At 44.7% G+C, this 27,500-nt stretch overlaps 1 protein-coding gene across 1 annotated transcript in view; it reads right to left on the bottom strand.

The window, feature by feature from the left end:
• Positions 1–27,500, bottom strand: part of itga8 (integrin, alpha 8) — a gene marked incomplete at both ends in the record, with an annotated part of 108,493 nt that overhangs the window by 50,334 nt on the left and 30,659 nt on the right. Inside the window, 6 exons of the mRNA XM_080743071.1 lie at positions 2,233–2,436; positions 11,918–12,123; positions 19,757–19,809; positions 20,206–20,262; positions 23,855–23,898; positions 27,408–27,452. Coding sequence (XP_080599197.1) covers positions 2,233–2,436; positions 11,918–12,123; positions 19,757–19,809; positions 20,206–20,262; positions 23,855–23,898; positions 27,408–27,452 — 609 coding nt within the window. The remainder of the gene's footprint in view (positions 1–2,232; positions 2,437–11,917; positions 12,124–19,756; positions 19,810–20,205; positions 20,263–23,854; positions 23,899–27,407; positions 27,453–27,500) is intronic.

The following is a 27,500-nucleotide window of genomic DNA, read 5'->3' as shown; positions in this document are numbered from 1 at the left end:
AACCCTAACCCTAACGCATATCTTGAAAGAAGGCTTTAAACTGAAAGAATAAAGTATTTATGACAATGATTACTAAGGTAATAAAATCAAGTGTAAAGTCAAATTATAGTAATCAGTGGCGTGGTCATTGTTCTGCAGCCAGCAGGGGGGAAACAGCGACACCTTCTAGGCCATTAAGGAGAACTGCAGTGCTGAAAAGCACTTCTTTATTGGCTTCGTATCCATCCAGTGGAGCTTCCTTGCCGCCTGGGTCTGCCATTTACAAGATTCGGGGCGAATTGTGTTTTACTACATACAGCCCTACTGGCAGCATCATGCACTCAAATCTAAGCTGGCTGTCGACCAGATTCTAACACATTATTATGTTACACTTCATCACCATTGCCTTTTCCTCGCCACAAAGAGTAGCACAGCAGACAGGAACTAAAAATAAAGATAGTAACATCTTATATTGTAGTTATTTCTGCTTTATTGAGGCAGAACAGCGGGAGCACAGAGCGGGGGGGGGGGGGGGGGGGGGGGAGGGATGCGGCACTGGTCCAGAAGAGGGATTCAAACCCTGGAAATGATGTGGTATATTATTGCTGCTGGAGTCACCAGGGCACTTTTTACTACAGTGGTTCAAGATTATGGACAGTTTGTCTGGGCCTGTGTGCGGAATTGTGCCTGTGTCGTATTGTGTGTGTGTGTATGTGTGTGTGTGTGTGTGTGTGTGTGTGTGTGTGTGTGTGTGTGTGTGTGTGTGTGTGTGTGTGTGTGTGTGTGTGTGTGTGTGTGTGAGTGGTGCATATGTGTGTTGTGTCGAGTAGTGCTGGGTTGTGTTGTGACATTTTGAACGTCTGGCAAAAGATAATGGAACAAAATGTACAGTGCTACTTTCTTTGTCTTCTCTCCCTCTCTGTTGTTGTGAGGAGCCACCAGAGAATGGATGTGGCAACGGTTCACTGGCTCTCATCTCTCAGCTCAACCTCATCTTAACTTCTGAATGATGACTTTACCAGAGGAGGGCTACATGCAGGAGGGAGTCAAAAACAAAGGGATGGAAGAGGAGGAGTGCAAAAAGGGAGGGGATGGAGGCAGGCATGGCACGTAGAAGTGAAGAATAAAAGAGGAGCAGACAGTGGAAGGTTCGGGAGAGGAGAGCTGGGGAGGAGGAGGCGGGGAGGAATGCAAGACAAAAGGAAATATTTAGATGTAATAAGGAACAGAGGAGAGGAGTTGGAGCAGAACACAAGGTGTGTGTTTGTGTGCGTTTGTGTGTGCGCGTCCGTGCGTGCGTGTGTGTGTGTTCATGCGTGTGTGATTTTAGGCATACCGGTACCTGGCTTAGACATACCTGTCCTAGGTAGAAAACAGACTTTGCACTAAATGAAGTGGAAACTGAACTACACTTCCTAACCGCCTGCCCACTGTACCAAGACATCAGAGACACATACTTCCCACAGATCATAATCACACAAGCACAGTTTGAAAACATGACCAATGATGAAAAACTCTCATATCGAGTGGGTGAAGTGCGACAATGTGCAAACACAGCAGCAAGATTTGTGAGCTGCTGTGATAGGAGAAGGATATCAAATGGAACACAACCACCTTAAAGACTACCGATCATGGTGTACACATCCTTGCACTGTCTGCATCGAGTAATCTCCACACATGAAAACTGTTCCACCCCTTCAAATTGTACATATTTTCTTTTGATTGTATTAATTTCTCAAAGACCTTGAATGCGCCCGAGTCGTGTTAGATTTTAACCACTTTAACCATTATTTTGTGCTTTAACTATTGAAAAATAGCAGATATACAAGCTCACAGCGCGGCACCGAGTGCCGCGCTGCAAGCTTGTAGATCTGCTATTTTTGAAAAATCGTGAAAATGTGTGCAAGTCTTTGAATATCTTTGACACGATCTTTGACCCGACTTCTAAATCCTTCCTTTAAATCAGTGGTTCTAAAACCTTTTCATGTCAAGGACCCCCAAAATTACAGGTATTTGACCGCGGACCCCCATCTCAAAATATGTTGTTCCAGGGACCCCCCAGAAGCAGAGATTTGAGTTACAAAGGTTTGCATTGAAAAATAAATATTGAAAATCTTGCACACATTTTCACAATTTTTCAAAAATAGCTTGTATACCTGCTATTTTTCAATAGTTAAAGCATTAATAATTCTAGGCCTACTGAAAATGGGTTATATTGATTGATTATATTGACAGCAGAGATGCTGGGCGTACCAGGGTACTGGTTGCTGTCCAGGTCCTTCCCTCCCCTCAGGGTGAAGCCGAATCCAGGCAGATCGCCTCCGCTGCCGGGGCCCCTGGCGGCCCTCAGCTCCTGGCTGAGGGTGAGGCCCCGCGTCACCACGTCTCTGTTGCCGTTGAACACCAACACGCTGCCGCGCCGGTCCTCTCCCCCGAACGGACAGCCCACTGCCACGTCTGACGCACACACACACACACACACACACACACACACACACACACACACACACACACACACACACACACACACACACACACACACACACACACACACACACACACACACACACACACACGGAAAGATGACACAGAGGCATGTTTTAGACATCAGCATGGATAAGAACCCCTCAGAGATAGAAGAAGCAGAGAGAGAGAGAAAGAGAGAGACAGACAGACAGACAGACAGATAGAGACGGTAGAGAGATAGGGTTACTCCAGGGGAGTGCCTCCGCGCGGTCAGCGCTCAGTCTCTTTCCATTCCTGTCCTCTGTCTGTTTACTCTGCTCTGACACCTGATTTATACTGTGGTGGAAGGAAGAAGTACTCTTTACATAAGTGAACGTAGCATAACGCAATATACAAAAAATACCAATAGATGGACGATGTACAACATTTGCTTTATTTGTTAATGTGTTTTGTAATAATAATCTAAATCTACTAAGTAACTTGTTATTAAAGTTTTCAAATAATAATTGAGTAAAAAAGTAAACTTATTTGCCTAGGTATTCGGTTACTTTCCACCAGTGATCCGTGACGCGCTGACATCGGTTTGAAGATCTGTCCTTGTCACAATTTACAATTTAGGCATTTAGCAGACGCTCTTATTCCAGAGCGATTTACAATAAGCAAACATCAGTACATCAACATCAATACATCAAATCACCAAGCAACACCGCCGATGCGACGGCGTACAAGCCGACCTGAGCGGCCTCGGTGCGTCTGTGGAAGTCGTTGACCTACTTCCTATGGTTGACCGCCGCTGTGCTCTGGCACGCCAATCGCAGTCTTAATCTCACCCAAAGGACAGGAAGTAGCTAAATCAAAAGGGCAAAGGGCAAGAGCCTGGGGGCTTCAGAGGTTTGCCGCTGCAGCGGGTTTTGTGCGCGGAGTCAGCCCCGTCAGACATGGGGGTCAGGGTTTAAGGGCAGCCCCCGCCCCCCCCCCCCCCCCCCCCCCCCCTCTGGGTTAGGGGGCATCCGGGTGGCGCGGCAGGGTGGGGGCTACAGTACCCATCCACAATTGTGGTGGAAAAAGTACTCAATTTTTTACAAGTAAAAGCCCAGAATTCAAGTACAAGTACAAAAGCATTGGAATCAAAATGTACTTGAAGTACCAAAAGTAAAAGCACTAAAATTTAGAAAATAGCCTATGCACTGTATAACATTTGGCAAGTGACTATTAACTAAAAATGTCAAATAAATGTAGTGGAGTAAAAATACAATACTTGGATCCGAGATGTAGTGGAGTAGAAGTAAATGTATTGGAAATTGGAAATACTCAAGTAAAGTACAAATACCTCAAAATTGTACATAAGTATATTACTTAAGTAAATGTACTTAGTTACTTTACACCACTGCTGGTCCAGGGTGCCTGTCAGCAGAGGGCTGAACTAGGAGGGCTGCGCAGCATGTTCCTCCACGCACGCTACACCCCTCACAGTGAAACCCCTCACTGTCAGGCTACACCCCTCGCCGTGAAACCCCTCACTGTCAGGCTACACCCCTCGCCGTGAAACCCCTCACTGTCAGGTTACACCCCTCGCAGTGAAACCCCTCACTGTCAGGTTACACCCCTCGCAGTGAAACCCCTCACTGTCAGGTTACACCCCTCACAGTGAAACCCCTCACTGTCACGCTACCCCCCTCACAGTGAAACCCCTCACTGTCAGGCTACACCCCTCGCAGTGAAACCCCTCACTGTCAGGTTACACCCCTCACAGTGAAACCCCTCACTGTCACGCTACCCCCCTCACAGTGAAACCCCTCACTGTCAGGCTACACCCCTCACAGTGAAACCCCTCACTGTCAGGCTACACCCCTCACAGTGAAACCCCTCACTGTCAGGTTACACCCCTCACAGTGAAACCCCTCACTGTCAGGCTACACCCCTCACAGTGAAACCCCTCACTGTCAGGCTACACCCCTCACAGTGAAACCACCCCTCACAGTGAAACCCCTCACTGTCAGGCTACACCCCTCACAGTGAAACCCCTCACTGTCAGGTTACACCCCTCACAGTGAAACCCCTCACTGTCAGGCTACACCCCCTCGCATTGAAACCCCTCACTGTCAGGCTACACCCCTCACAGTGAAACCCCTCACTGTCAGGCTACACCCCTCGCAGTGAAACCCCTCACTGTCAGGCTACACCCCTCACAGTGAAACCCCTCACTGTCAGGTGAAATGAAGTGGCTTGAGACGTGAGCTTGTCTACACCAGATGATTCGGAAACTTTTTCACGTGAAGGACCCCCCATTTGATATGATTTGGGCCCCAACCTGCACTGTAAAATCCTCAGTGTTGATTTAACACTACAGATTTGTAAGGGTCCATTTGATTCCAAACTATCTTATCAGTAAGCTGGGGATCCCCTGGAACCTCCTGTCAAGGACCCGTGGGGGTACCTGTACCCCACACTCTTCTACACCAGCGATACTCTGAACCTGTGGGCCACATTACAAAAATGTCAGGGGCCCAGGGGCCAGTTGATACAATGACAACATTAATGATACCTGATAACTTCTGTCTTTCACTGGTGCCTTACATTGTCGATCTTAACAACTGACACTGTTTTCTGGCAAATGGAACATAGTGTTATTGGATTTGCATGCGATGGTAAAATAAAAGCAAAAGCATACGTTCTTTTTGAGTTAAAGCGACGGTTCTCGGCATTAACTATTCAGCGTTTGTTGAGGCTCATCTTCTCTGAATGAGTGCACGTTTTCCCTTCCTGGATGATTATTCATAGTGATACTGTATATATACTGTATATATTTTTTTTATTGATTGATTGATTGATTGATTGATTGATTGATTGATTGATTGATTGGGTCCAGTCAAGATTGTGGCATGGGCCGGAAGTTTGAGTTTGAGTACACCCTCAACAGTACAGCAACGGGGGTTTGTAGGAACATGCTATAGCGTAGTTCATTGTTAAAGGGCAATTGGTATAACGGAATAAAAATAAACACACACAACCAAAATGAGTAGCGTTTTGTAGGCGACCACCACACATGGCTGTGTTAGTGTGTGTGTGTGTGTGTTAGTGTGTGTGTGTGTGTGTGTGTGTGTGTGTGTGTGTGTGTGTGTGTGTGTGTGTGTGTGTGTGTGTGTGTGTGTGTGTGTGTGTGTGTGTGTGTGTGTGTGTGTGTGTGTGTAACTACATGCAGGTCACTGGGTGGTGTGGTGACATGGCTGCTGACAGGGAGCAGCGTTAATGAACCAATAGTGTGTTAGTTTGTGTACCGGATCTGACTCTGTCTGTGGCCTCTCTGTATAGGCTAACCACTCAAACAGTGCCACACACACACACACACACACACACACACACACACACACACACACACACACACACACACACACACACACACACACACAGTTGGGCATTCATTCTTTCGTTTTTAGACCATACTGTAGCCCACACTGGGACCACCAAACACAGTGCTTCCCCTCCCCTCCCCTCCCCTCCCCTCCCCGCCCCGCCCCTCCCCTCTCCTCTCCTCTCCTCTCCTCTCCTCTCCTCTCCTCTCCTCTCCTCTCCTCTCCCAGCCTAAACAACTGCATCCACATGAAGCAGATTGTTGGGTAGAGACTGGATAAATGCAACCATGTGTAAGCAAGTGTACAGTATGGGACTGTTATTTATTGTGTGTGTGTGTGTGTGTGTGTGTGTGTGTGTGTGTGTGTGTGTGTGTGTGTGTGTGTGTGTGTGTGTGTGTGTGTGTGTGTGTGTGTGTGTGTGTGTGTGTGTGACTACAGTATCTTTATTGTCCATATGTTACAACTACAGAAGAAATCTATAGAGGAAAAACACTTCAAAATCTGACAGCTATACGTACAGGCAAAGACCACACGCACACGCACACGCACGCACACACACACACACACACACACACACACACACACACACACACACACACACACACACACACACACACACACACACACACACACACACACACACACACACACACACACACACACACACACACACACAGATATTCTGGGCGAACCAGCCTTGCGGAACACCCACTTGGATCAGTCAAGAGCAGCAGTGAAATGAAGTGTAACTCACAGACACAAACATTCACAGACGCACAAACAGCACAGAGACACACAAACCACAGCAGGACGGTCACATTAAAGACAACACGTCACACACATTTGTATTACATTACCAGTAAGACTCCCTAATTGAGAGATAAGCGACCGTCAGCTCGCATACACTAACTGTAGAAGGCAATAGATAGATACCTTTATTATTCCACAAGGGAAATTCAGTTGCCCAGAGGCAGCATGGTAGCCAATCAGGAGGGAATATGGGAAATGGGACAGATCCATGTTGATGACATGACTTTAGAGATATGTGTACCGCTTTGTGTGATTTTAGGCCAAAATCTGTAGGAGCAGTGTCCAAAACTGTGTTTCGCAGGAATCGGCCTAATGGTGGCGCTAGAAGAGGGCCATGTGAGAAATCAGGGCTGGAGGTTGTGAGTGTGCAACGTTTGGCATGGATAGGGGCAACGGTTCCGGAGATACGAGTAGGGTTAAAGTACATTACTAGTGAGGACATCATCAATTTAGGATGGCATTGAAAAATTGGGAAAATCACAGGAAAGGTTTCCAATCTATAAGCTCACGATGAGCTTGTAGATTGGCTATATTGTTCAGTGCACAATACCAGCACGCAACTAATTATATACCGTTATATAACGCTAACCATAACTCCTAAACCTAAGCTCTAAATGTCTAAGCCTAACCCTAACATCAACCTGAATGGTCCTCACAATGTCCATTTCTGAAATTCTACTATAAATATTGGTCTTCACAAGTATCATGATAAGTATGCCAACCAACAAACACGCACTCACGCACGCACACGCACACACACACGCGCACACAAACACACACTCACACGTGTGCACACACGCACACGCACACGCACAGATGCTGTAGGAAATACGAATGGTGAAGTAATTGTGAAATGTTTTTATGACACTGAGATGAGAGGAGGGGAGGACGAGGGGAAGTGGAGCGATGACAAGTTTGTGATGGGAGAGAAGAGGGCTAATGTTGTCATACAGAGATGAATAGTGTTTCCACATGCATAAATAAATACGTATGTACATACATACTGTGTACTGTAATGAGTGGTTCACAAACCTTTACATTTCAAGGTCTTCTCTTAACTCTGACAGTATACAAATGGAAACAAATGGACCCGTTAGGGCCAAGCAAGGCTACCCTGAATCTCCTTTGATTTGTGGCATTTCATTCATGATTCCTGTGCGTTACAAGCTATTTACTCTTTATTATTATTATTATTACTTACTATTACGTTTACCATGGAACTATTTCTGTCTTTTTCTGTATCCCAGAACCAGAATTTGTAAATGTCCCTGTGCTGTACCTACTGTACATACATAAAGGATATGAAATACTGTATCTGTCATGTGTTTCAAAACTACATTTCCAACCCTAGCATCAATAAAGGTGAGTAGGTACGTACATGGGTAGGTAGGTAGGTACTGTAGGTAGGTACAGTAGGTAGGAAGGTAGGTAGGTATGTAGGTAGGTAGGTAGGTAGGTAGGTAGGTAGGTAGGTAGGTAGGTAGAGGAGCTAGGTAGGTATGACGTTAGGTAGGTAGGTAGGTAGGTAGGTGGGTAGGTGGGTAGGTAGGTAGGTAGGTAGGTAGGTAGGTAGGTAGGTAGGTATAGGTAGGTGGGTAGGTAGAGGAGCTAGGTAGGTATGACGTTAGGTTGGTAGGTAGCTAGCTAGCTAGGTAGGAGCATGTTAGAAATTAATCAGATTCATTGAGCAGGTTGAATCAGATTCATTGATGCTACCTGGCCAATCAGATTAATTGATGCTACCTGACCAACTCTTGGACTGTGTTCCAGCTGCTGCTAAGTGCTTCTCAGCTCTGTTCCTGTGTGTCCCAGCAGTTTACTGCTGTTTCTTACCGCAAAGGCCCTCTGGGAACACACATGATTGACACTATCTCTGCCCACATGAGAGGCTGGCCCCCAGGGACCCCCTATAGGGGCCCATATCCTGACAAGCAGAAAGACAGACAGAGACAGACAGACAGACAAACAGACAGACAGACAGACAGACAGACAGACAGACAGACAGACAGACAGACAGACAGACAGACAGACAGTGATTTATGTCTTTGGCGAGAGAGTCCCAGTTTCGAGCCATTATCTATTGATGTTGTCGCTGGTCGTGGAGGAAGCCTTGTATGTCCAAAACCATTACTTTTCAGGTATTGTAAAAGATAACCTGTGTTCCAATGGATATCATTTCATTGGTTAAATATTTATAAACCCCACAGACACACGTAACAACTTCCAACCTGGCTGCCTTATCTTTCAGGCATAGGCAAAAAGTTTAAGAAGTAAAGAAATTTGTTTTTCAAGTAGTGAAATAGACTATGACATTTATTTATGGAAAAACACACACACACACACACACACACACACACACACACACACACACACACACACACACACACACACACACACACACACACACACACACACACACACACACACACACACACACACGGATGAAATATGGATATACAAGGTTTCTGGTCGACTGTGACGATGTGATGTTTACCAGGGTCTTAAAACAGGGTGTTGACTGGAGAGATGGATGACTCTGAACCACACATTAACACACACTTCTTATGAATAAATGATGAATTGATGGTTTTAATGCTGCATATGAGGACCAGATGGACAATCATTGATCTATGTAGGAGGCATAGGAGCGTTTGGTCTAGAACAGCGGTTCCCAACCTGTGGGTCAGGGACCACTGGCAAGCCGTGAGGATATTGCAAGTGGTCCCCATAATTGCCAAGACACTAAGATTCTATTGATAATATAATATGTATAATAGAAAACTTTAACTCTAGCAAATTATAGGCCGATCTCTGATCTTCCAAATTATAATATTTTTTATAGTTTTCAGTCCGGATTCAGACCCCACCACTGAGCACAGAAACAGCATTGGTCAAAGTTACAAACGACCTACAGTATTAATGGTGATGGATGCAGCTCCTCGACATGAGTGCCGCATTTGATACGGTCGATCATTCCATTCTTCTTGAGCGGCTAGAACATCTTGTTGGTATCAGGGGTCTCGCGCTTGACTCGTTCCGCTCTTACCTCTCACATAGATCACAATGTGTGTTTTTCAGTAACTCAATGTCAGATTACTCTATAGCGTCAAATATGATGTCCCACAAGGTTCAGTCCTTGGTTCCTACCCCTGAAGTCTGGTAAATCTGAGATGCTGCTAGTCGGCCCAGCTAAGCACACTCATCTGTTCAATAACATAACTTTAAACCTTGATGGCTGCTTAATAACCAACCAACCAACAGTCAGGTATCTAGGGGTAGTTTCCAACCCATCCCTATCCTTCTTACACCATATAAAAAGCATCACAAAATCTTTCATCTGTGCAACCTAGCTAGAATTGCTGGTCCATGCTTCAAGAATAGATGGCCTTAGACTAGTCTAAAATGCAGCAGATAAGAGTACTAACTAGGGAAAGGACATCGACCACATCACACTAACTGGCTGCTGATACAGGCCAGAGCCGACTTCAAGGTTCTGCTCCTAACCTACTGTATAAAGCCTTAAATGGACTTGCTCCATCCTACATGTCCAGTATAATATAGAACCGCACATCCCTGGACGCCCGCTACGCTCCCTGGATGCTGGTTGCCTCACAGTCATCTCTAACAGCTGTTAGAGATGCCGACTCTTTGGACATTTTAAAATCTAGGCTAAAAACTCTATATCGTTTCCTTGCATTACGATTCCCCCTAGTTTTATTGATTTCATTGTTATGTCCACATCTTCTTAACCTGTGGTTTTAAACTTTGTGTAAACTTTATTTTTTGCTGATCTGATCTGTATATTTTTCAGCTGTGGTGGTTCAGCGCATGGTGATTGTTAGAACAAACGTGCTGACATATTTTACTGTGAATTGTAATACTGTGAACACTATGACTTGTAGTGAAGTGTATACAGAGACCCCTTGGGGTGATGCTGCACTATAAATAAATACAATTTAAAATGTATGTTTTTTTCCCTTTGAAACCTTCAAATGTGTCTCGTCTACACATAATTATGAGTGTGTGCATGTGTGCGTGCGTGTGTGTGTTTATTTTGGTCTAATCAACTTGAAAATAAAACAAATAGAAGAGAGAATTGGAGGAATGAACTCTGGGTTCCAAGACAGAAACTTCCGCGTGATTTTATCTCAGAACACATCTGGAGAGCTAAAAATAACACACAGGCGCACACACACATACGCAGTACGCACACACAGACACACACACGGTCAAACAGCCTTAACCCCGCTGATCGTCATCACAGGAAGAGAGGGGTTCGCAACCTTTCAACACCGCCCTCTCTGATTGGCTGAAAGGCAGCGGTGCATCTGAGAGGATATCCTCCCCCATCAGAGACAAAACAAGACCTCTGTTTTACCTGCTAACTCTCCCTCCCTCCATCATCCTCCCCTCTCTCTCTCTCTCTCTCTCTCTCTCTTTCTCTTTTTATCATGTTTGTTGCACTGTTGTCTGTCCAGTTTGTTTTTAGGCCCGCTGACACGCCCGAAAATATAATATGATACAGTAGGTCACGTGGTCTCTCTGAAAACGGTCTGAAATAGTCTGAAACTCATGTCACAGTGTAATCTGCCCCCCCCCAACAACAGCTGACCAGTACAGTATGTAGTCTAAGTACAGTCAATTAATTTGATTGGCTTATAATTGCGCATTCCCACAATGACATCATAAAAATATTTTAAGATGACTTTTTAAAGTGACAGTACCCCTTTAGGTGACAGTATCCCTTTAAGTGAATGTTTGATGGACCACAATGGAAGCAAAAATAAAGCCTTGACTAGGAGATTTTATTAAATCAGTGTGCAGACTTCTATTTTTGATATTGCCTTAAATGCACTGCTGGTCCTGCACCTGCCCTGCCGTCCAGCGGCTGTGCCAGTTTTATTGTTTCCGCGATGGAAACAAGCCGTTGGCTTCTTTGTGTCTCATCCATTTAGACCTGAGGCTGATTCTACAAATATCTTCTAAATCCTTCCAAGGTTTTTGAAAAACGTGTGTTTCTATAATAAGTGGTTCACAAACTTCTTCATGTCAACGACCCCAAAAATGACATGTATTTGGCCGCCGACCCCATCTCCAAATATTTCCCCAAAATAGCAGATCTACAAGCTCATAGTGCGGCACTCGGTGCCGCGCTATGAGCTTGTATATCTGCTATTTTTGAATAGCCAAAGTATAGAATAATGGTTAAAGTTGTTCAAATCTAAAGTGACACAGGTCTAAATGGGATAACCAGTTGAGCTGATGTACCTCTACAAATGTCAATCAATCAACTCTGTCTCTCTCCTCACCGTTGTATCCGTCCTGGTTCAGGTCTCCCAGGGGGGCGATGGCCGTTCCGAAGCGTCCGAAGGTGTGTGTTCCCGTGAGGAGGACGGGCTCGGAGAAGGAGAGCGGGCCCTGCTGGAGGTAAAGGTAAACCCTGCCCACCTCCCTGGGCTTACTCTCCAACTCTCTCTCCATGTAGAGGGGCGCTCCGACCAGAACATCATCAGTTCTACAGAGAGAGAGAGAGAGAGAGAGAGAGAGAGAGAGAAAGGTTAGGGGGCTGTGTACGTGAGACACGTGCATGTGTGTGCGCCTGTGTATCATAAACTTGTCTAAATGAGGATGGAATAGAGAAAGAGAGACAGAGAGCGAGAAAAAAAGGAAGAGATGGGTCTGGATTATGTGTGTATAAGAGTGACAGATACATTCAAAAGCGTGTGTGTGTGGGAGTTCCGACAAGATGGCGACCGAGTAGGACGCGTTTGTTGAGCTCTGTAGAGGTGCAAAGTTTTCACATTTTTTAAGCCCATTTTTTACTGCCTTTATAGTTCTTTTGAGACTTTAAACGCCAAAACACTGGTGAGTGTCTGTTTTTGCAGTTGTTTCGTGTTTCATGCCGAATACGATTAACACGAGGTCGAGGAGTACCAGGTCTCCGACCGCAAACGCTGACAACATGGCTGGCGCAATGCAGGGCGACGCTGACGCTCCGGTTACAAAGAGCATGCTGCGCGAGGTCCTCAAGGAATCACTGAAAGAGTTTATGGATGGTTTTATTCAACCCATGATGCTTGGCTTGGAGAAGAAATTACTGAAGAAGATTGATGACTTCGGAAAGGAGCTGCGTCCTGCAGTCGCCACGCTGAACACGACCGTGGCTGAACATGGGGAGGCCATTGAGAACTTTGGTTCCTCCATGGACAGTTTGCAGATGTGTATCACTGAATTGGAGAGAAGATGTGCTAATCTGGAGGAGAAGCTCGTCATAGCAGAAGACCGGAGTCGTAGGAACAACATAAGAGTGATTGGGATCTCTCCTGGGCTAGAAAAGGCTGACCCAGTGGCCTTTATCCAGTCTTTTTTGCAGAAAACATTCCCCGACGAGTTTCCCGACTCCCCCCCCGGAGGTGGATCGTGCTCATCGGACCGGCAATCCACGTTCTGATAAGCCAAGGGCTTTCCTGGCAAGGATCCATTTTTTCCGGGTAAAGGAACGCATACTCCAGCTCTCCAGGAAAGCAGGCCAACTGACATACAATGGCAAAAAGGTGTATATTTTCCCCGACTGGTCTGCTGAAACATCAAAGAGAAGGGCAGCTTTCGGGCCAGTAAAGGAATTCCTACGTTCCATCACCGCGGAAGGAGTTAAATACGGAATAAGGCACCCGAGCAAATTCTGGATAACCGTGGATGAGGCGACTTCTACTTTCAACTCACCCAAGGAAGCGCTGGCCTTTTGCAAGGATAAGTTCAAGACTCCAGGTGCTGCGGACGAGACTCTAGCTACGCAGGATGATGAGACGACAGTTACAGAGAACTAACTTTTACCAGGGACACTTTTGCTTTTGTGATCGCGTGCTTTCAAACACATTCTGCCGATGTGATATCCTTTTGCCTTTAATGGACTGTTGGTAAGCTGGCTGGGACTTTGGAGATGACTTTTACGCAGCGTCTTTCTTTCCTCACTCTCTCCTCCTCCTCCTCCCCAAAGGGTGAGTTGTTAATGTAAGCCTACTTATTGTTTTGGACTCATCATCTGACTTGACGTTGTGTTTTCAAGTGTTTCGTTTCATAATGCCTATTTTATTTGTATTGAAGAATAAGATATATTTTATTTTTTAATAAGATCTGTAAGCAGATGGGTGTTACTCGTTTTAATTTAGGTTACCGCAAGGAGAGAGGATTTAGGGCTGATAAAGCTATAAGCATAATTCACTGTCTTTTTTGTTTGAATATAATGGACATTGTTCTTGTTATTATTGTATTCTTTTTCTTTGCTCTTATTGAGCGTTGTGCTGCTTACTATATAGGTCTAGAGGGTTTTATCTCTCTCTGTTAAGCTTTGTCTAACGTGTTCCGTGTCCCGGTTCCGAGCCTGCTCTCTCTCTCGTCTTCCCTCTGTGTCTCTCTATCTATCTCGGCTTTCCCTCTCTCTCTCTCTCTCTCTCTCTCTCTCTCTCTCTCTCTCTCTCTCTCTCTCTCTATGGCTCTCTCTCTCGCTGTGTGTGTGTCTCTCTCTCTCTCTCTCTCTCTCTCTCTCTCTCTCTTTCTGTTAGGTAATGGCGGCTATGTTGGTTGTTAGTTTATGGTTCGTTTATGCCTCCTAAAACGCTACTTTCTCGGGTAGGAGGGCGAGACTGGGCTTTGGCCTTTGTATTGAGTAATGTAGCCTACTGTTTAAGGCGAAACAGATATAAATAATATGGTCTAAATTGTGAAGGCTCCGCGGTTCCAGAGACCACTCGCTCTCCCGGCCTTTCTCTATGTCTCTCTACCTATCTCTGCTTCTCCTCTCTCTCTCTCTCCCTGGCTCATTGACTCGTTCTTTTCTTTCCTTTTTTTTCCCCTAATCTTAATAGCTGGCGGATGTACGATCTCGTGGCGCGTTGGCTCTACGTGCTCGTGGATCCGCTGTCTGGGGGGGGGGGGGGGGGGGGGGTAGTTATTTACCTACTTTACTTGTTGTCTTCTAAGATGTTAATTTCTTGATGGGGGAGAGGGGAGCTCTGAATTGGGGATATTTATTTTGTAGTCGTGATTGGGTATGTTCACTGTTTGAAGTATGGTAGTTTACTGTTTAAGACGGAAACAGACTTAACTAATATGATTGACATTTATCTAAGTTTGCACTGGCCTTTTGGGCATGTACAGGGAGCTGTATATGGCGCAGTATGCATCATGTGTGCTGTGTTGTATATGGTTTCCTGATCATACATAACTGTGTTTTATGTAAATACTTATGTATACAGACTTTTCTTTTCTTTCTTTTTTTCCCCCTTCTAATTAGTAATTGTGGTTTGTATGCATGGATGCATAGGGGGGGCTGTGTGTGGCGCAGTATGCATTAACACTGTGTGTGCTTTGCTGCATATGGCCCCCCGTATGTGCTTTTAATTTCTATTTCTAACTACATATGTAAGTGCATATATGTTTTATATCATATACACTGATTTCCTTTTTTATTTATTTTTATTATTAATATTATATTAGTGCCTTGTCGTGGTGACAGCCTTATTTCCACATATCTGTCACAAGTGTTTGGTTATTTGCATTAACGTGGCTTATAGGGCTTTATCACATTCTAAGTGGGCCTAATGCTGGACTGATTATTATTATTACAGTTGTTATAGTCCCCTCTCTTTTTTTTCCCCCTTTATTCTTTTCTTTTTTCTCTCCCCCTTCTTTACTAGAAATGTTAACATACCATTCTCATTTATTTAAGTGATATGAAGTGGGGAGATTGATCATAATTTGAGCGGATGGAATGTTTGAGAGCTATTCAGCCACAAGAAGGCACTTTTTTGTTGTTGTTTTTACTTTGGTGATCTGTTATATATTTACATAACCACCAGAGGGCAATGTATGGTTACTTTTGGGCAGTTACTTGTTTGCACTCTCTGACAGAGTGAAATGAAGGTTGACTAATAGGTTGATGGGGTGGGGAACTGTTTTTGTGCACTCTGATGCTAATGGGGTTTTCCCCCTCAAGCTTCAATGTTATGTGTTTTTTTATGTTCGTTTGATGTTGCTTTTTCCTTTCTGTTCCTTTTGGGGTTGTTTTGTTTTTCTGTTGGGAAGGTTTGTTGTGAGGGACCAACTAGGAAATTCTAAAATGTTCTACTGTGCTTGCTGTGCGTATGGTTTGAACCACAATTATGACAGAATATAAATTTCTAAGTTTCAATGTAAGGGGAGCGAATATACCGCATAAGCGAACCAGCATTTTGGGGGTTTTGCGATCTAAATCAATTGACTTTGCATTTATACAGGAGTCTCATCTTTTAAAAGAGCATTCCAACCGATTGGCTAATAAACATTATCGTGTTTTAGCCTTTTCAGCTGCTTCTTCCAAAACCAAGGGAGTAGCCATATTGGCTAGACGTAATCTTAGGTTGGATTTTTTGGGTGATTGGTCTGACAGTGACGGGAGGATAGCTGTTGCTAAAATCCGCTTGGAGGGTAAAATGCTAGCACTAGTCTCTGTGTATGCTCCAAATGTTTTAGACAAAGAGTTTTACAAATTACTAACTAAAACCTTATTGGAACTGACGGATTTCAAATTCATTGTTGGTGCTGACTTCAATGCAACATGGCAACATAACCTAGATAGATCCACTGGGGTAGAAAGCAGAGAACAAGCACTAGCGTCTGCAGAACTACGTGCTTGGGCAAACTCAACTGGCTTACTCGACATCTGGCGTTTAATGAACCCAACGGTTAGAGATTTTTCTTTTCTGTCGGGTAGGCATGCTTCATTCTCTAGGATCGATTACGTTTTTGCCCCTGTTAGCTTGTTTCATAAAATTGCCAAGGTAGAGTTGCTCCCAATGTCACTCTCGGATCACAAGGCGGTGCTGTGTGTTGCTTCACTGAAACAGGTTATAGATAGAGCTCCTAGATGGCGGTTTAACACCACACTGCTGCGCGATGCGGCATTTGTAGCTCAGTTTCAAACTGGTTTGCGCGAATTTATAAATATCAATACAGGCTCAGTTGAGGATCCCAGAATTCTTTGGGATGCAATTAAAGGCTTTATCAGGAGTAATACAACCCTCTATGCGTCCACTCAGAGAAAATTAAGGTCAGCCAAACTGGTGGAATTGGAATCTCGGTTTTCTACTTTGGATAATTCTCTCCAAAATAACTTTGATGTTAGTACAGCAACCCAGAGGGAGCTAGTTAAGAAAGAAATTAACTCCATTCTCAAGCGCCGCTCAGAATTTCAAATGAAACGCACAAGGCAAAACTACTATTTTAATAGTGCAAGACCCAGTCACTTACTGGCTTTACGTCTTAGATCCAATGAGCATTTTGCTGATATTGTTAGTGTCAAATCAACAACTGGAGCCATGGTTACAGAACCCAAAGAGGTCAATGCCACGTTTCGTGCTTTTTATGATGAGCTCTACACCTCCGAGGTCATTCACGATGATGCAGTATGCAATGATTTTTTATCCAACATACAGTTACCAACCCTTAGCGAGGCGGATGCGGAAGCCTTAGATAGACCGCTCCATCTGGCGGAATTACAGGAAGCTGTGCTCGCAATGCGTAGGGGCAAGTCGCCTGGTTTGGATGGGATACCCCCTGAACTTTATGCCATCTTTTGGGAAGATCTAGGTCAGCTGATGCTAGACATGTTTCGATATGCAATTGAAAGTGGCTCTTTCTCCAGGGATGTGAATGTAGCTATTATATCATTATTGTTGAAGAAGAACAAGGATCCCACAGATTGCGCAAGCTATAGACCGCTTTCACTTTTGAATTCTGATCTAAAAGTTTTTGCTAAGGTGCTTGCGCGTCGCTTGCAGGGTTTTATGACCACCTTAGTACACTGTGATCAGACAGGTTTCATAGGAACTAGACTAGCCTCTGATAATACTAGACGACTATTGCATATCATCGATAGGGCTAAGGAGCTGAGGACCCCCGCCGCAGTGTTGTCGCTCGATGCGATGAAAGCATTTGATCGTCTGGAATGGTCTTACCTGTGGGCTGTACTAGATAAAATGGGATTTGGTGCTTCATTCATACATTTTGTTAAAGTACTTTATTCTAATCCGTCAGCCATGGTCCTAACCGGTAAGATCTGTTCGCCGCTATTCACGATTGGCAGATCTTCAAGGCAGGGTTGTCCCCTTAGTCCTCTCCTTTTCGCACTTTCACTCGAACCCTTGGCTCAGACAGTGCGTCAGTCTGCAGATATTACTCCTGTTTCGATTAACAACACACAGCATCGCATTTCCCTATATGCTGATGATATTCTACTGTTCCTTGAGAATGCACCACAGTCAATTACTCACGTCCTTCAAATTTTTGATCAGTTCAGTTCCATTTCCGGCTACAAAATTAATTGGACGAAGTCAGCCCTTCTACCTCTAAATGTTCAGATGAGATCTGCTATCCTGCCGCCCATAATCCCAGTAGTAAGCCAATTCAAATATCTTGGCATAGATATTTTCCCCTCTCTTCAGGCTATTGTTAAGAACAACTATGGTGACACTCTAAATAAGATTTGTCTTGATTTAGATAGATGGTCATCTTTGCCCAACTCTCTCCAAGCTCGAGTTTCAATCATAAAGATGAATGTTCTTCCTAGGGTTAACTTTGTAAGCTCTATGCTCCCTTTGCCACCACCGCCGCAATACTGGAATAAGCTTCACTCTTCGATATCTAAGTTTGTGTGGAAAGGGAAACGCCCTCGTCTTAAACTTTCTCTATTACAACGTGCTAGAGATGATGGCGGCCTTTCATTGCCCAACTTTAAATTTTATTATTGGGCCTTCACGCTCCGCCCCCTTTTAAATTGGTTTAACCCAGCAAATAAGGTTTCTTGGAGAGAGCTTGAGGAGAGTTTAGTGCAGCCTGTTGAATTGAGAGATCTTATCTATTCAAACATAACTACACATCAATGCAAAGTTCGCTTTGGACCTATCATTTCTCATTTAGTGGCAGTATGGAGGGCAGCTGAAAAGATGTGTAAGATTGATTGTAAATGGAACTTATTTTCCCCAGTGTTCAATAATCAAAGACTTTTAATCGAGGATCGCCCCATTCGCTTTCCAAGGTGGAGGGCTAAGGGGATTCGTACATTAGGGGACTTATTTGATAGAAATGGTTTACGACCTTTTCGAGATTTGTGTGACATCTTCAATCTGCCTGGAAATACCCTTTTTTTCTACTTCCAACTGAGAACGTCCATGAGGACCTATGGGGTCCCATGGCAAGCTCCCCTTAGATTGCACCCCTTCCATGAGTTTATCTGTGATGGTAACAGAACAAGAGGTTTGGTTTCCACCCTCTATGGTTTTTTATTAGACTGTAGTTATGGGCCCCTATCTGTTGATACTGTTTGGAGGAATGATGTACCAAATTTGGAACTGACTTTTGTTGGGACACAGTATGGTCTAACATTAGGCTATCTTCTAGAAATCCAGACCATCAACAAATTCATTTAAATTTTGTTCATCGGACTTATTTAACTCCCCGCAGACTATGTGCTATGAGGATTTTGAATAATCCCAACTGCACTCTCTGCGCCTCAAATAGTATTGGTACCTTCCTTCACATGGTTTGGGAATGCCCAAATGTGTCGTCATTCTGGAATATGGTTGCCTCAAAACTTTCAACTATTTTTAGTATCAATATCATATCTTCTCCTTCTTTATTTTTATTAAATGACGTCTCACAGTTGCAACTAAACAATATACGCAAGCGCATCTTCTTTGCTGGTGTAACGGCGGCGAAGAAGATGGTAGCTACGCGGTGGAAACCTCCTCATACGTTAACGTTTCGCCAGTGGGCCTTAACCTTTCTAGATATAGTATATTTAGAGCAGTCGATAGCAAGGTTACACGGAGCAAAAGAAGAAAACATTAATATGTGGTCGGACATTGCAGATAAGCTTAAGGCTATGATTCAAGAAATCACTATATAGTGGTAACAGCCTAGCACAGGCATGCACTATTGTACATTCCGTGTTGGTCCGGGGAAAGGGGGTGGATGGGTTTTCTTTTCCTTTTCTTGTTTTACTATTGTTTGTGTTGTTTGTCTGTTAATTGCATTTTTCTTTTGATTATGGAAAATAAAAATATTTGATAACAAAAAAAAAAAGCGTGTGTGTGTGCACGGTTTTTACTTACCCATCATTATTCAGGTCAGTTACCGCCACTGAGTAGCCAAAGTATGAGGCCATCTGAAATGCACACACACGCACAGACACACACACACACACACGTTACACTCTGAGCACATCACAAACTGCTATGAACCTCATATGAACTTGATGATATATTCATGGGTTGAATCTGTAGTCCTACACCAGCCATGTTGAGGACCAACACAGGTGTTCTGATTGGCATAGAACAGTTCTGTGCCAATCAGACAAATTGAAAAACCTGTGTTGGTCCTCAACATGGCCGTTTAGGACTACAAATGCAACCCATGGCCATGAATACACACAGGGTTGGTTGTGTGTCTGTGTGTGTCTGTGTCTGTGTGTGTGTGTGTGTGTGTGTGTGTGTGTGTGTGTGTGTGTGTGTGTGTGTGTGTGTGTGTGTGTGTGTGTGTGTGTGTGTGTGTGTGTGTGTACCTGTTCTCCAGTGAAGTTCATGATGAAAGTGAGGTTTGTAGAGTTGATCATCACTACCTGAAACACACATACACACACACGTCACATATTTACTTATTGAGTACTCTCAACTCACATTTCAACAAAGGAATAGAAAGGTGCTTTGCAGCAAATATTAAGACAGTGAAAAAGACATTATTATACAGATGGGGAGAAGGTTAAAGATTTGAGAACTGGAGTAATGTAGTCAACTCTTTTTCTATCAGTAAGAACTCAAGCAGCAACGTTCTGAATCAACTAGTCATATGATTTATCTGTAAAGACACTATTAGTTGAGTCTACTTAAAATGAACACATGAACTGTTTTCCAACTCCTGCCGCGACATAAGTCCTTTAATCCTTGATATATTCATAAGGTAGCCTGAATTAGTAATTGTCTTAATGTGGCTGTTGAACTGCAGTCATTAGTCATTATATGACTACACCACGATGTATGGCTTGGTTTGTGGTTGTAACATTACCAACTGAAGCTGAGCAATGACTTTGAATCATTCTCCTTGGTGGCTTACAATAATAATAGCTACTCCCACGAGGGAACTTCAGTTTTCAGCTTAACCCAGCTGAGTGCTGCCCACAGAGGAGCGCGGAGCAGTTAGGGGTTAGGTGTCTTGCAGAAAATATCTGATCTACAAGCTCACAACGAGACGCATGATGACACGTTGTGAGATTCAAGATCTGCTATTTGTGCTGAATGAAAAGAGAATAAGGTTCATCGTGGTTAAGTTACATTTAATTGATCTCTGTGAGGAAATTGATCCTCTGTGTTTGAGCCATCCTAACCATCACCACTGAGCAGCACTCATCTCTAGAGCAGTGCCTCCAGGGCTCTACATGGCAACAGTGCTAACAGTACTATGTCCCTAACACATGTGCTGTGAGGAAACCCACGTGCACACACACACACACACACACACACACACACACACACACACACACACAGTCCACACAGAAAGAGAAAGAGGCCTGTTGGTTTGAACCCAGGGCCTTCCTGCTGTGAGGCAGCTATCCTTCCTCACTGTTCAACTCCATTTTCACTCACTCTGCAGTGCACATGCCCTGAAACCTGTTGTTTCTCAAACAGTCGAGTACTTAGATCACTACAGACAGACGAACAGACAGACAGAGAGATGGACGGACGGACGGACGGAGCGACAGACAGACAGACGAACGGACGGGCAGAGGCAGAGAGACATGTGACAATGCAGACAAGAATGTTAAAAACCACATACAGAGCTGAAAAGCCCTCTCTTTCCTCTGACCACCCCCTCCTGCTTCTCTCTCTCTCTCTCTCTCTCTCTCTCTCTCTCTCTCTCTCCCTCATCTTCCTCTCTTCCCCCATCTTAACCCCGGTCGTGGGGAGTGATGGGGGGTGTTGAGAATTCCTTCATAAGACCTAAAATAACAACCACATGGAGACAGCCAGGGGCTACGCGTGCGTGCGTGCACACATATGCACGTCAAACCCACACATGCACGCAGAAAGACACACACATGTGAATGCATAAGCATAAGCATCGACTCACATGTAGGCGAATGCACACACAAACAGACAGAAAAGCAGACAGGCACACACACACACACACACACACACACACACACACACACACACACACACACACACACACACACACACACACACACACACACACACGCGCACAGAGAAGAATACACATTTACCCACTCACACACTCACTGAGATAAACAAAATTAGGTCAGGGTTAATGGCACAAACACAGACAGACAGAAAGGCAGGCACACACACACACACACACACACACACACACACACACGCACACGCACACGCACACACACACACACACACACACACACACACACACACACACACACACACACACACTCTTACCAACTAACAGATGTGTTAGGCACATCTGAACTGGGAACATACTTAAGAGACAAGGATGTATAAACATCAATGCTAAGCGGCTAACACCTCCCCCCCACCAGTCCCCCAATCCCCTCGCTCCATGAGGTGTCAGTCTGGTGTGTGCCCACGGAGGAGAGGCCTGATGGGGCCTGACAGCTAACTTCAGTCCCAGGCTTCCAGTCCGGCCTGTAACACTAATGACCTGCTGGGAACTGCCAGTGCCACTGGCCTTAAGCCTCTGTCACATGCACGCATGCACACACACACAGGCACACACACACACAGGCACACACACACACAGGCACACACACACACACACACACACACACACACACACACACACACACACACACACACACACACACACACACACACACACACACGCGTCCCTGTCTACATGTGGAGAAACAATCATTCGTGCACGTAGCAGTCACACACCCTGACATGAAACATTGTGTCTCAATGTGTGTCTCAGTGTGTGTGTGTGCATGACTCATTGTGTGTGCCGTCTACACAGTGTGTGTGTGTGTGTGTGTGTGTGTGTGTGTGTGTGTGTGTGTGTGTGTGTGTGTGTGTGTGTGTGTGTGTGTGTGTGTGTGTGTTGTGAAGTGCTGTTCCCTCAGTACTGCAGGTTGGGGTGAGAGGTCGGGGGTCAAGGGAGTGTGTGGAGAAGGGTTAGCCGGGTTAGGTGGGCTGGGAGCTAGCGGAAACCATGTGTCATTAAAGCTAGCATGTGTCATTAAAGAAAAGACCCCGGCACAAAAAGAACACTGGGACACCACTCTCAAAACAACACAACTATACATCACTGTGTGCACTAAACATTCATGTGTCGTTGCGGTCGGGTGGAAACCTTGTATGTCCAAATCCGTTCGTTTTTTATTATTACTTTTAAAACATTTTAAATTTGTGAAAATAGCAGATCTACAAGCTCCCGCAATGTGTTGCATCATTACTTCTGGGCGACACTCTTGTATGATGAAGCAAGGCGTTCAATTTACGAAAAAAGCACAAAGTTGAAAAAAGGAGATACAAGGTTTCTGCCCGACAGCAACAATATAATGTGTATGTCTTAAAAAAGTGGTTCTCAAAGTGGATTCCAAGGACTCTGTGGTTTCCTTTACGGGGGTCTAAATTGACCCCTACAAGTCTGTAACTCTGACAGTGTACAAATGGAACCAAATGAACCCGGACGGGTTCATTTGGTTCCATTTGTACACTGTCAGAGTTAAGGGGAGAACTTGAACTTTGAAAGTTTGAGAAACACAGTCTTCAAATATGAAAGGCATTTTGTTTGCGTGTGTGTCTATAAGCTCTCTCTCTCTCTCTCTCTCTCTATCTTGTTGTGTGTTTCACCTACAGATAACATGTGAGTTATGAGCATGTTTGTAGTCCACATGGGAACATTATTATTCCTAGATGACAACAAGATATGCATGGATTTCCTCACAGAGCACGACTTCTTGGAGTCTGCATTCCGCATATCCTGTGAGCGTGTGTGTGTGTGTGTGTGTGCGCGTGCATGCGCACGCGTGTGTATTGTATTCCTGGATGTGTGCAAACACTATTCATTTTCATACATAGCCACATGTCAATGTGTATTTTACTGTGTGTTTTAGTATTTCGGTGTGTGTGTGTGTGTGTGTGTGTGTGTGTGTGTGTGTGTGTGTGTGTGTGTGTGTGTGTGTGTGTGTGTGTGTGTGTGTGTGTGTGTGTTTAACTCACATATCCAAAGTTCTGTGCTCCTCTGGGGACACCGGCTATCAGCTCTGGAGGAATGAGAGAAAATATATATATGAGTGGACACAGACAGACAGACAGAAGGGCAGACAGACAGACAGACAGACAGACAGACAGACAGACAGACCAGCCAACCCTAGCGACAGACTGACTGATTGGGTGCGAAGACTTTGCATAAGTATGTGTGTGTGCATGCACACACACATAGCACACGTGATCGATGTGTAGTGATAGCCCCCCCCCCCCCCCCTTCCCCGCTTTTACCTACGTCTGACCTGGCTGTGTCTTTGTGTGTTCATCTATCCGTGCATGTTCGTGTGTGAATGTGTGTGTATAAAGTGTGTCTGCATGTCCTTATCTCTGTGTGTGTGTGTCCTGATTGATGAGTGTGGTGGTGTGGAAATGTGGGGATGATCAGAGAGGTCCCACCCAGAGAGAGAGACGACAGACAGACAGACAGACCCCCAACCACCACCACTCATCTGCACCACCTCCCCAACAGACTACACCATAGACCACACTGACACCACTAAGCACCAGCACAGCACAACCACCGAGAGAAGCACTTCCCAGGCCCAGAGCCTTCACCCTCTCCTCTCTTCTCCTCTCCTCCCAGCTACAACCAAAGCCAAGTCTCCGGCCTACAGGGCAGAACAAGACCACAACAAGCTCATGACCACAACACATCCCATTAACAGGCAATGTGGAAGCCCTCTCAATCTCGGTTCCAAGACACAAGAGAGAAACTGGATGTGCTGCGGGGGCCATTTGGGGCCACTTCAAGGGGAGGAGGGGCCCCAGAAACATCTGGCCGCGGGTGAAGATAAAGCTATGAGGCCCGGGCCCTCGTAGAACACATCAAATGGAAATTAGTGCTGTTAACACAAGCTGCTGCTCCGAGCCGGAAATGACAAACACTTGTACTAAAGGACTTTTTTTCCTATGAACGTCTTGTTTGTGTAAATAAATATAGGTGCATGCGTATATGGGTGTGTGTGTGTGTGTGTGTGTGTGTGAGTGTGTGTGTGTGTGTGTGTGTGTGTGTGTGTGTGTGTGTGTGTGCGTGTGTGTGTGTGTGTGTGTGTGTGTGTGTGTGTGGGTGTGTGTGTGGGTGTGTGTGTGTGTGTGTGTGTGTGTGTGTGTGTGTGTGTGCCTGCCTGCCTGCATGTGTATGTGCATGTGCATGTGCATGTGCATGTGTTGTGGTCCCAGTGCCGACCTCACTGTGAAACCAAGTGCAAACCACTGGCGTTCAGACCTGGTCTCGATGTCTCAGATCTGGAGTCTGTCATCAATCAGTTTCTAATCAGTTCAAAATGGAGGAGAGGAAATCCCTTTTATCAGAGCTTCCTGATCCCGTTGATCCGCGGGGTCGTGAACCAGACTCACAGAGAAGGATTCACAGCACGTCACTCTACATCACACACCACCACACCCCTGTGTGTCTCGCTCCTCAGTCTCGCACAGTGAGGGGAAAAGTACACACATGTTTTACTTGCTGTAAGTAAAAGTATCAATACTGAAATGTAAAGTTTACTATGAGAAACGTCACAGCTTGTCCGTGTCCGTCCGACCGTGTAGACGTGTACACATTTTCACGGTCTATGGGTTTGCCGCTCTGACATCATGCTCTGATGTCACTGTAATGTCACACTAACAGAATCCCTTTTTTTTTGCCCATATATGGAGTTCCCTGATGTCTTCAATATTAATGATGCCCTGTTAGAGAGATCCCTGTGATGCTAGTGGGAAAAATCCCTTTTATGCCCATATATGGAAATATGGATTTCCCTGTGATGCCAAGGGAACAAATCCCTTTTATGCCCATAATTGGAGATCCCTGATGTCCACATCCCTGATGTCCACATCACTGTGGCGCGACCTCGCTTGTCGCCCTGAGGCGTCTTACTAGTATACTCCATTACAAGTAGAAGTCCCGTATTCAAAATGTACTTGAGTAAAAGTACAAAAGTATCGGCATCAAAATACTTCTGTGCAGAATGTACGCTCACAATGGCTGAAGTGGTTCGTTTTGTAATAATAATAAAAATCTACAGACTCTTTGTAGATTTCTCTCTCTCTCTCTCTCTCTCTCTCTCTCTCTCTCTCTCTCTGTCGTTTGGGTTAGGTGATTTCTCTCCACTCCCCCAGGTTACTTTACACCACCGGTCTTACCTCTATCTCACTTCCTGTCAGCGCCGTCACAGTGAAGCCCCATTTAGACTTTGCTGTACGACGGGAGCTGCATGCCGAAAATGCTGCTTTATCCCAGGTCTTCAGACCAAGGCCTTCTGGCCGTCCAAAAAACTAGACTCAAAACTAAGGATGAACCCCCCCTGGAACCGTCTCCCCTGAGGTTTAAAAGCTGCAGAGTCAGTTGACTGTTTTACGAAGTTGTTAAAAACCCATTTGTTCCACATAAGCACTTTGTTTTATGATGTTTGTTTTGCCTTCTGTTAAGTTAGTTAGCTTTTTTCATATTGTTCTTATTGTGTTGTTTTACTTTTGAACTTTCATCATTCCTCATTATTTCTATGTAATGTGATTTGTTTTATCATTGTACAGCATCTTGTAACTCTGTTTTCAAAGGCACTTTGTAATTAAAGTTGAATTACTTGGCAAGCACTGTCTACGTACTACAGTACATTCATGCTTCTTGTTCCTAAATAAGAACTCAGCCACAATAGTATCTTCAAACCATTAAAAAATCCAAACCACCCAGCAGGGAAAAACATAGAGTCAATCCCTGACGGAGGTGAGTTCATGGAGCTACGTAGCTGCCGTCATGCACAGCTTCACATACTAATCATTCCCATCACAATTATGTAATTTTGACTCTGCACACAGCAGCACGTTTATTTCAGAAATAATTATGAACCCGCCACAAGTCTAAAATATAGACCCTGGCACTGTAACCACTACTCTGTATGGTTATATATTACCTGTTTTATATGAAATTCTTGATTTATCACAACACACCAAACTAGCAGAAAAAAAACAATTGAAGTTCAGTGCTCAACAGAGGTGCTCATGTGTAATGGTCTACGACCTTGCACGCATATAATTTTGACATTTGAAGTATAGTAGTGTTGCCACTAGTACACTAGTGGGGCTGCACTTTGTCATTTCCAGTGGTATTTAATGATGTATGTTAGTGCTGGATATGGTTATTTAATGGTGTTGTTACCAAGATAATGTTAGCATCCAACATTGTTAATGTTGTTTCTGAGGTATGTTAGTGATAGATATGGTTATTTACTGGTGCTGTTTCTGAGGCATGTTAGTGATAGATATGGTTTATGTACTGGTGTTGTTTCAGGGGAGGCCTATAATGGTCCAACTGCCCATTATTCTGAAGTCCCAATAGTTCGAAGAACGTTAGGTTAGTGTGAGGCTAGGGTTAGACTCAGTTGTAATGTGCGGACCAATGGTACTTGGGAACTGTTGGACTAATGGCAGGGCAGTGCAGTTATTTGCTAGTGTTGCTCCCGAGCCATGTTAGTAATGGATGTGGTCATGTGTGCTGGTGTGTTCTCACCTTGTTCCGAGTCTCCAGTAAACTCTCCCACAGCCACAGAGTAACCTGCAGAGAGCCATCCTTCAGTCACACACATCACTACATATGGAGGGA

This window comes from Nannobrachium achirus (assembly GCF_963921795.1).
Source record: "Nannobrachium achirus genome assembly, chromosome: 2".
NCBI lineage: Eukaryota > Metazoa > Chordata > Actinopteri > Myctophiformes > Myctophidae > Nannobrachium > Nannobrachium achirus.
Note: the sequence above shows the minus strand (reverse complement) of the source record. Positions and strands in the feature narration are given on the sequence as shown.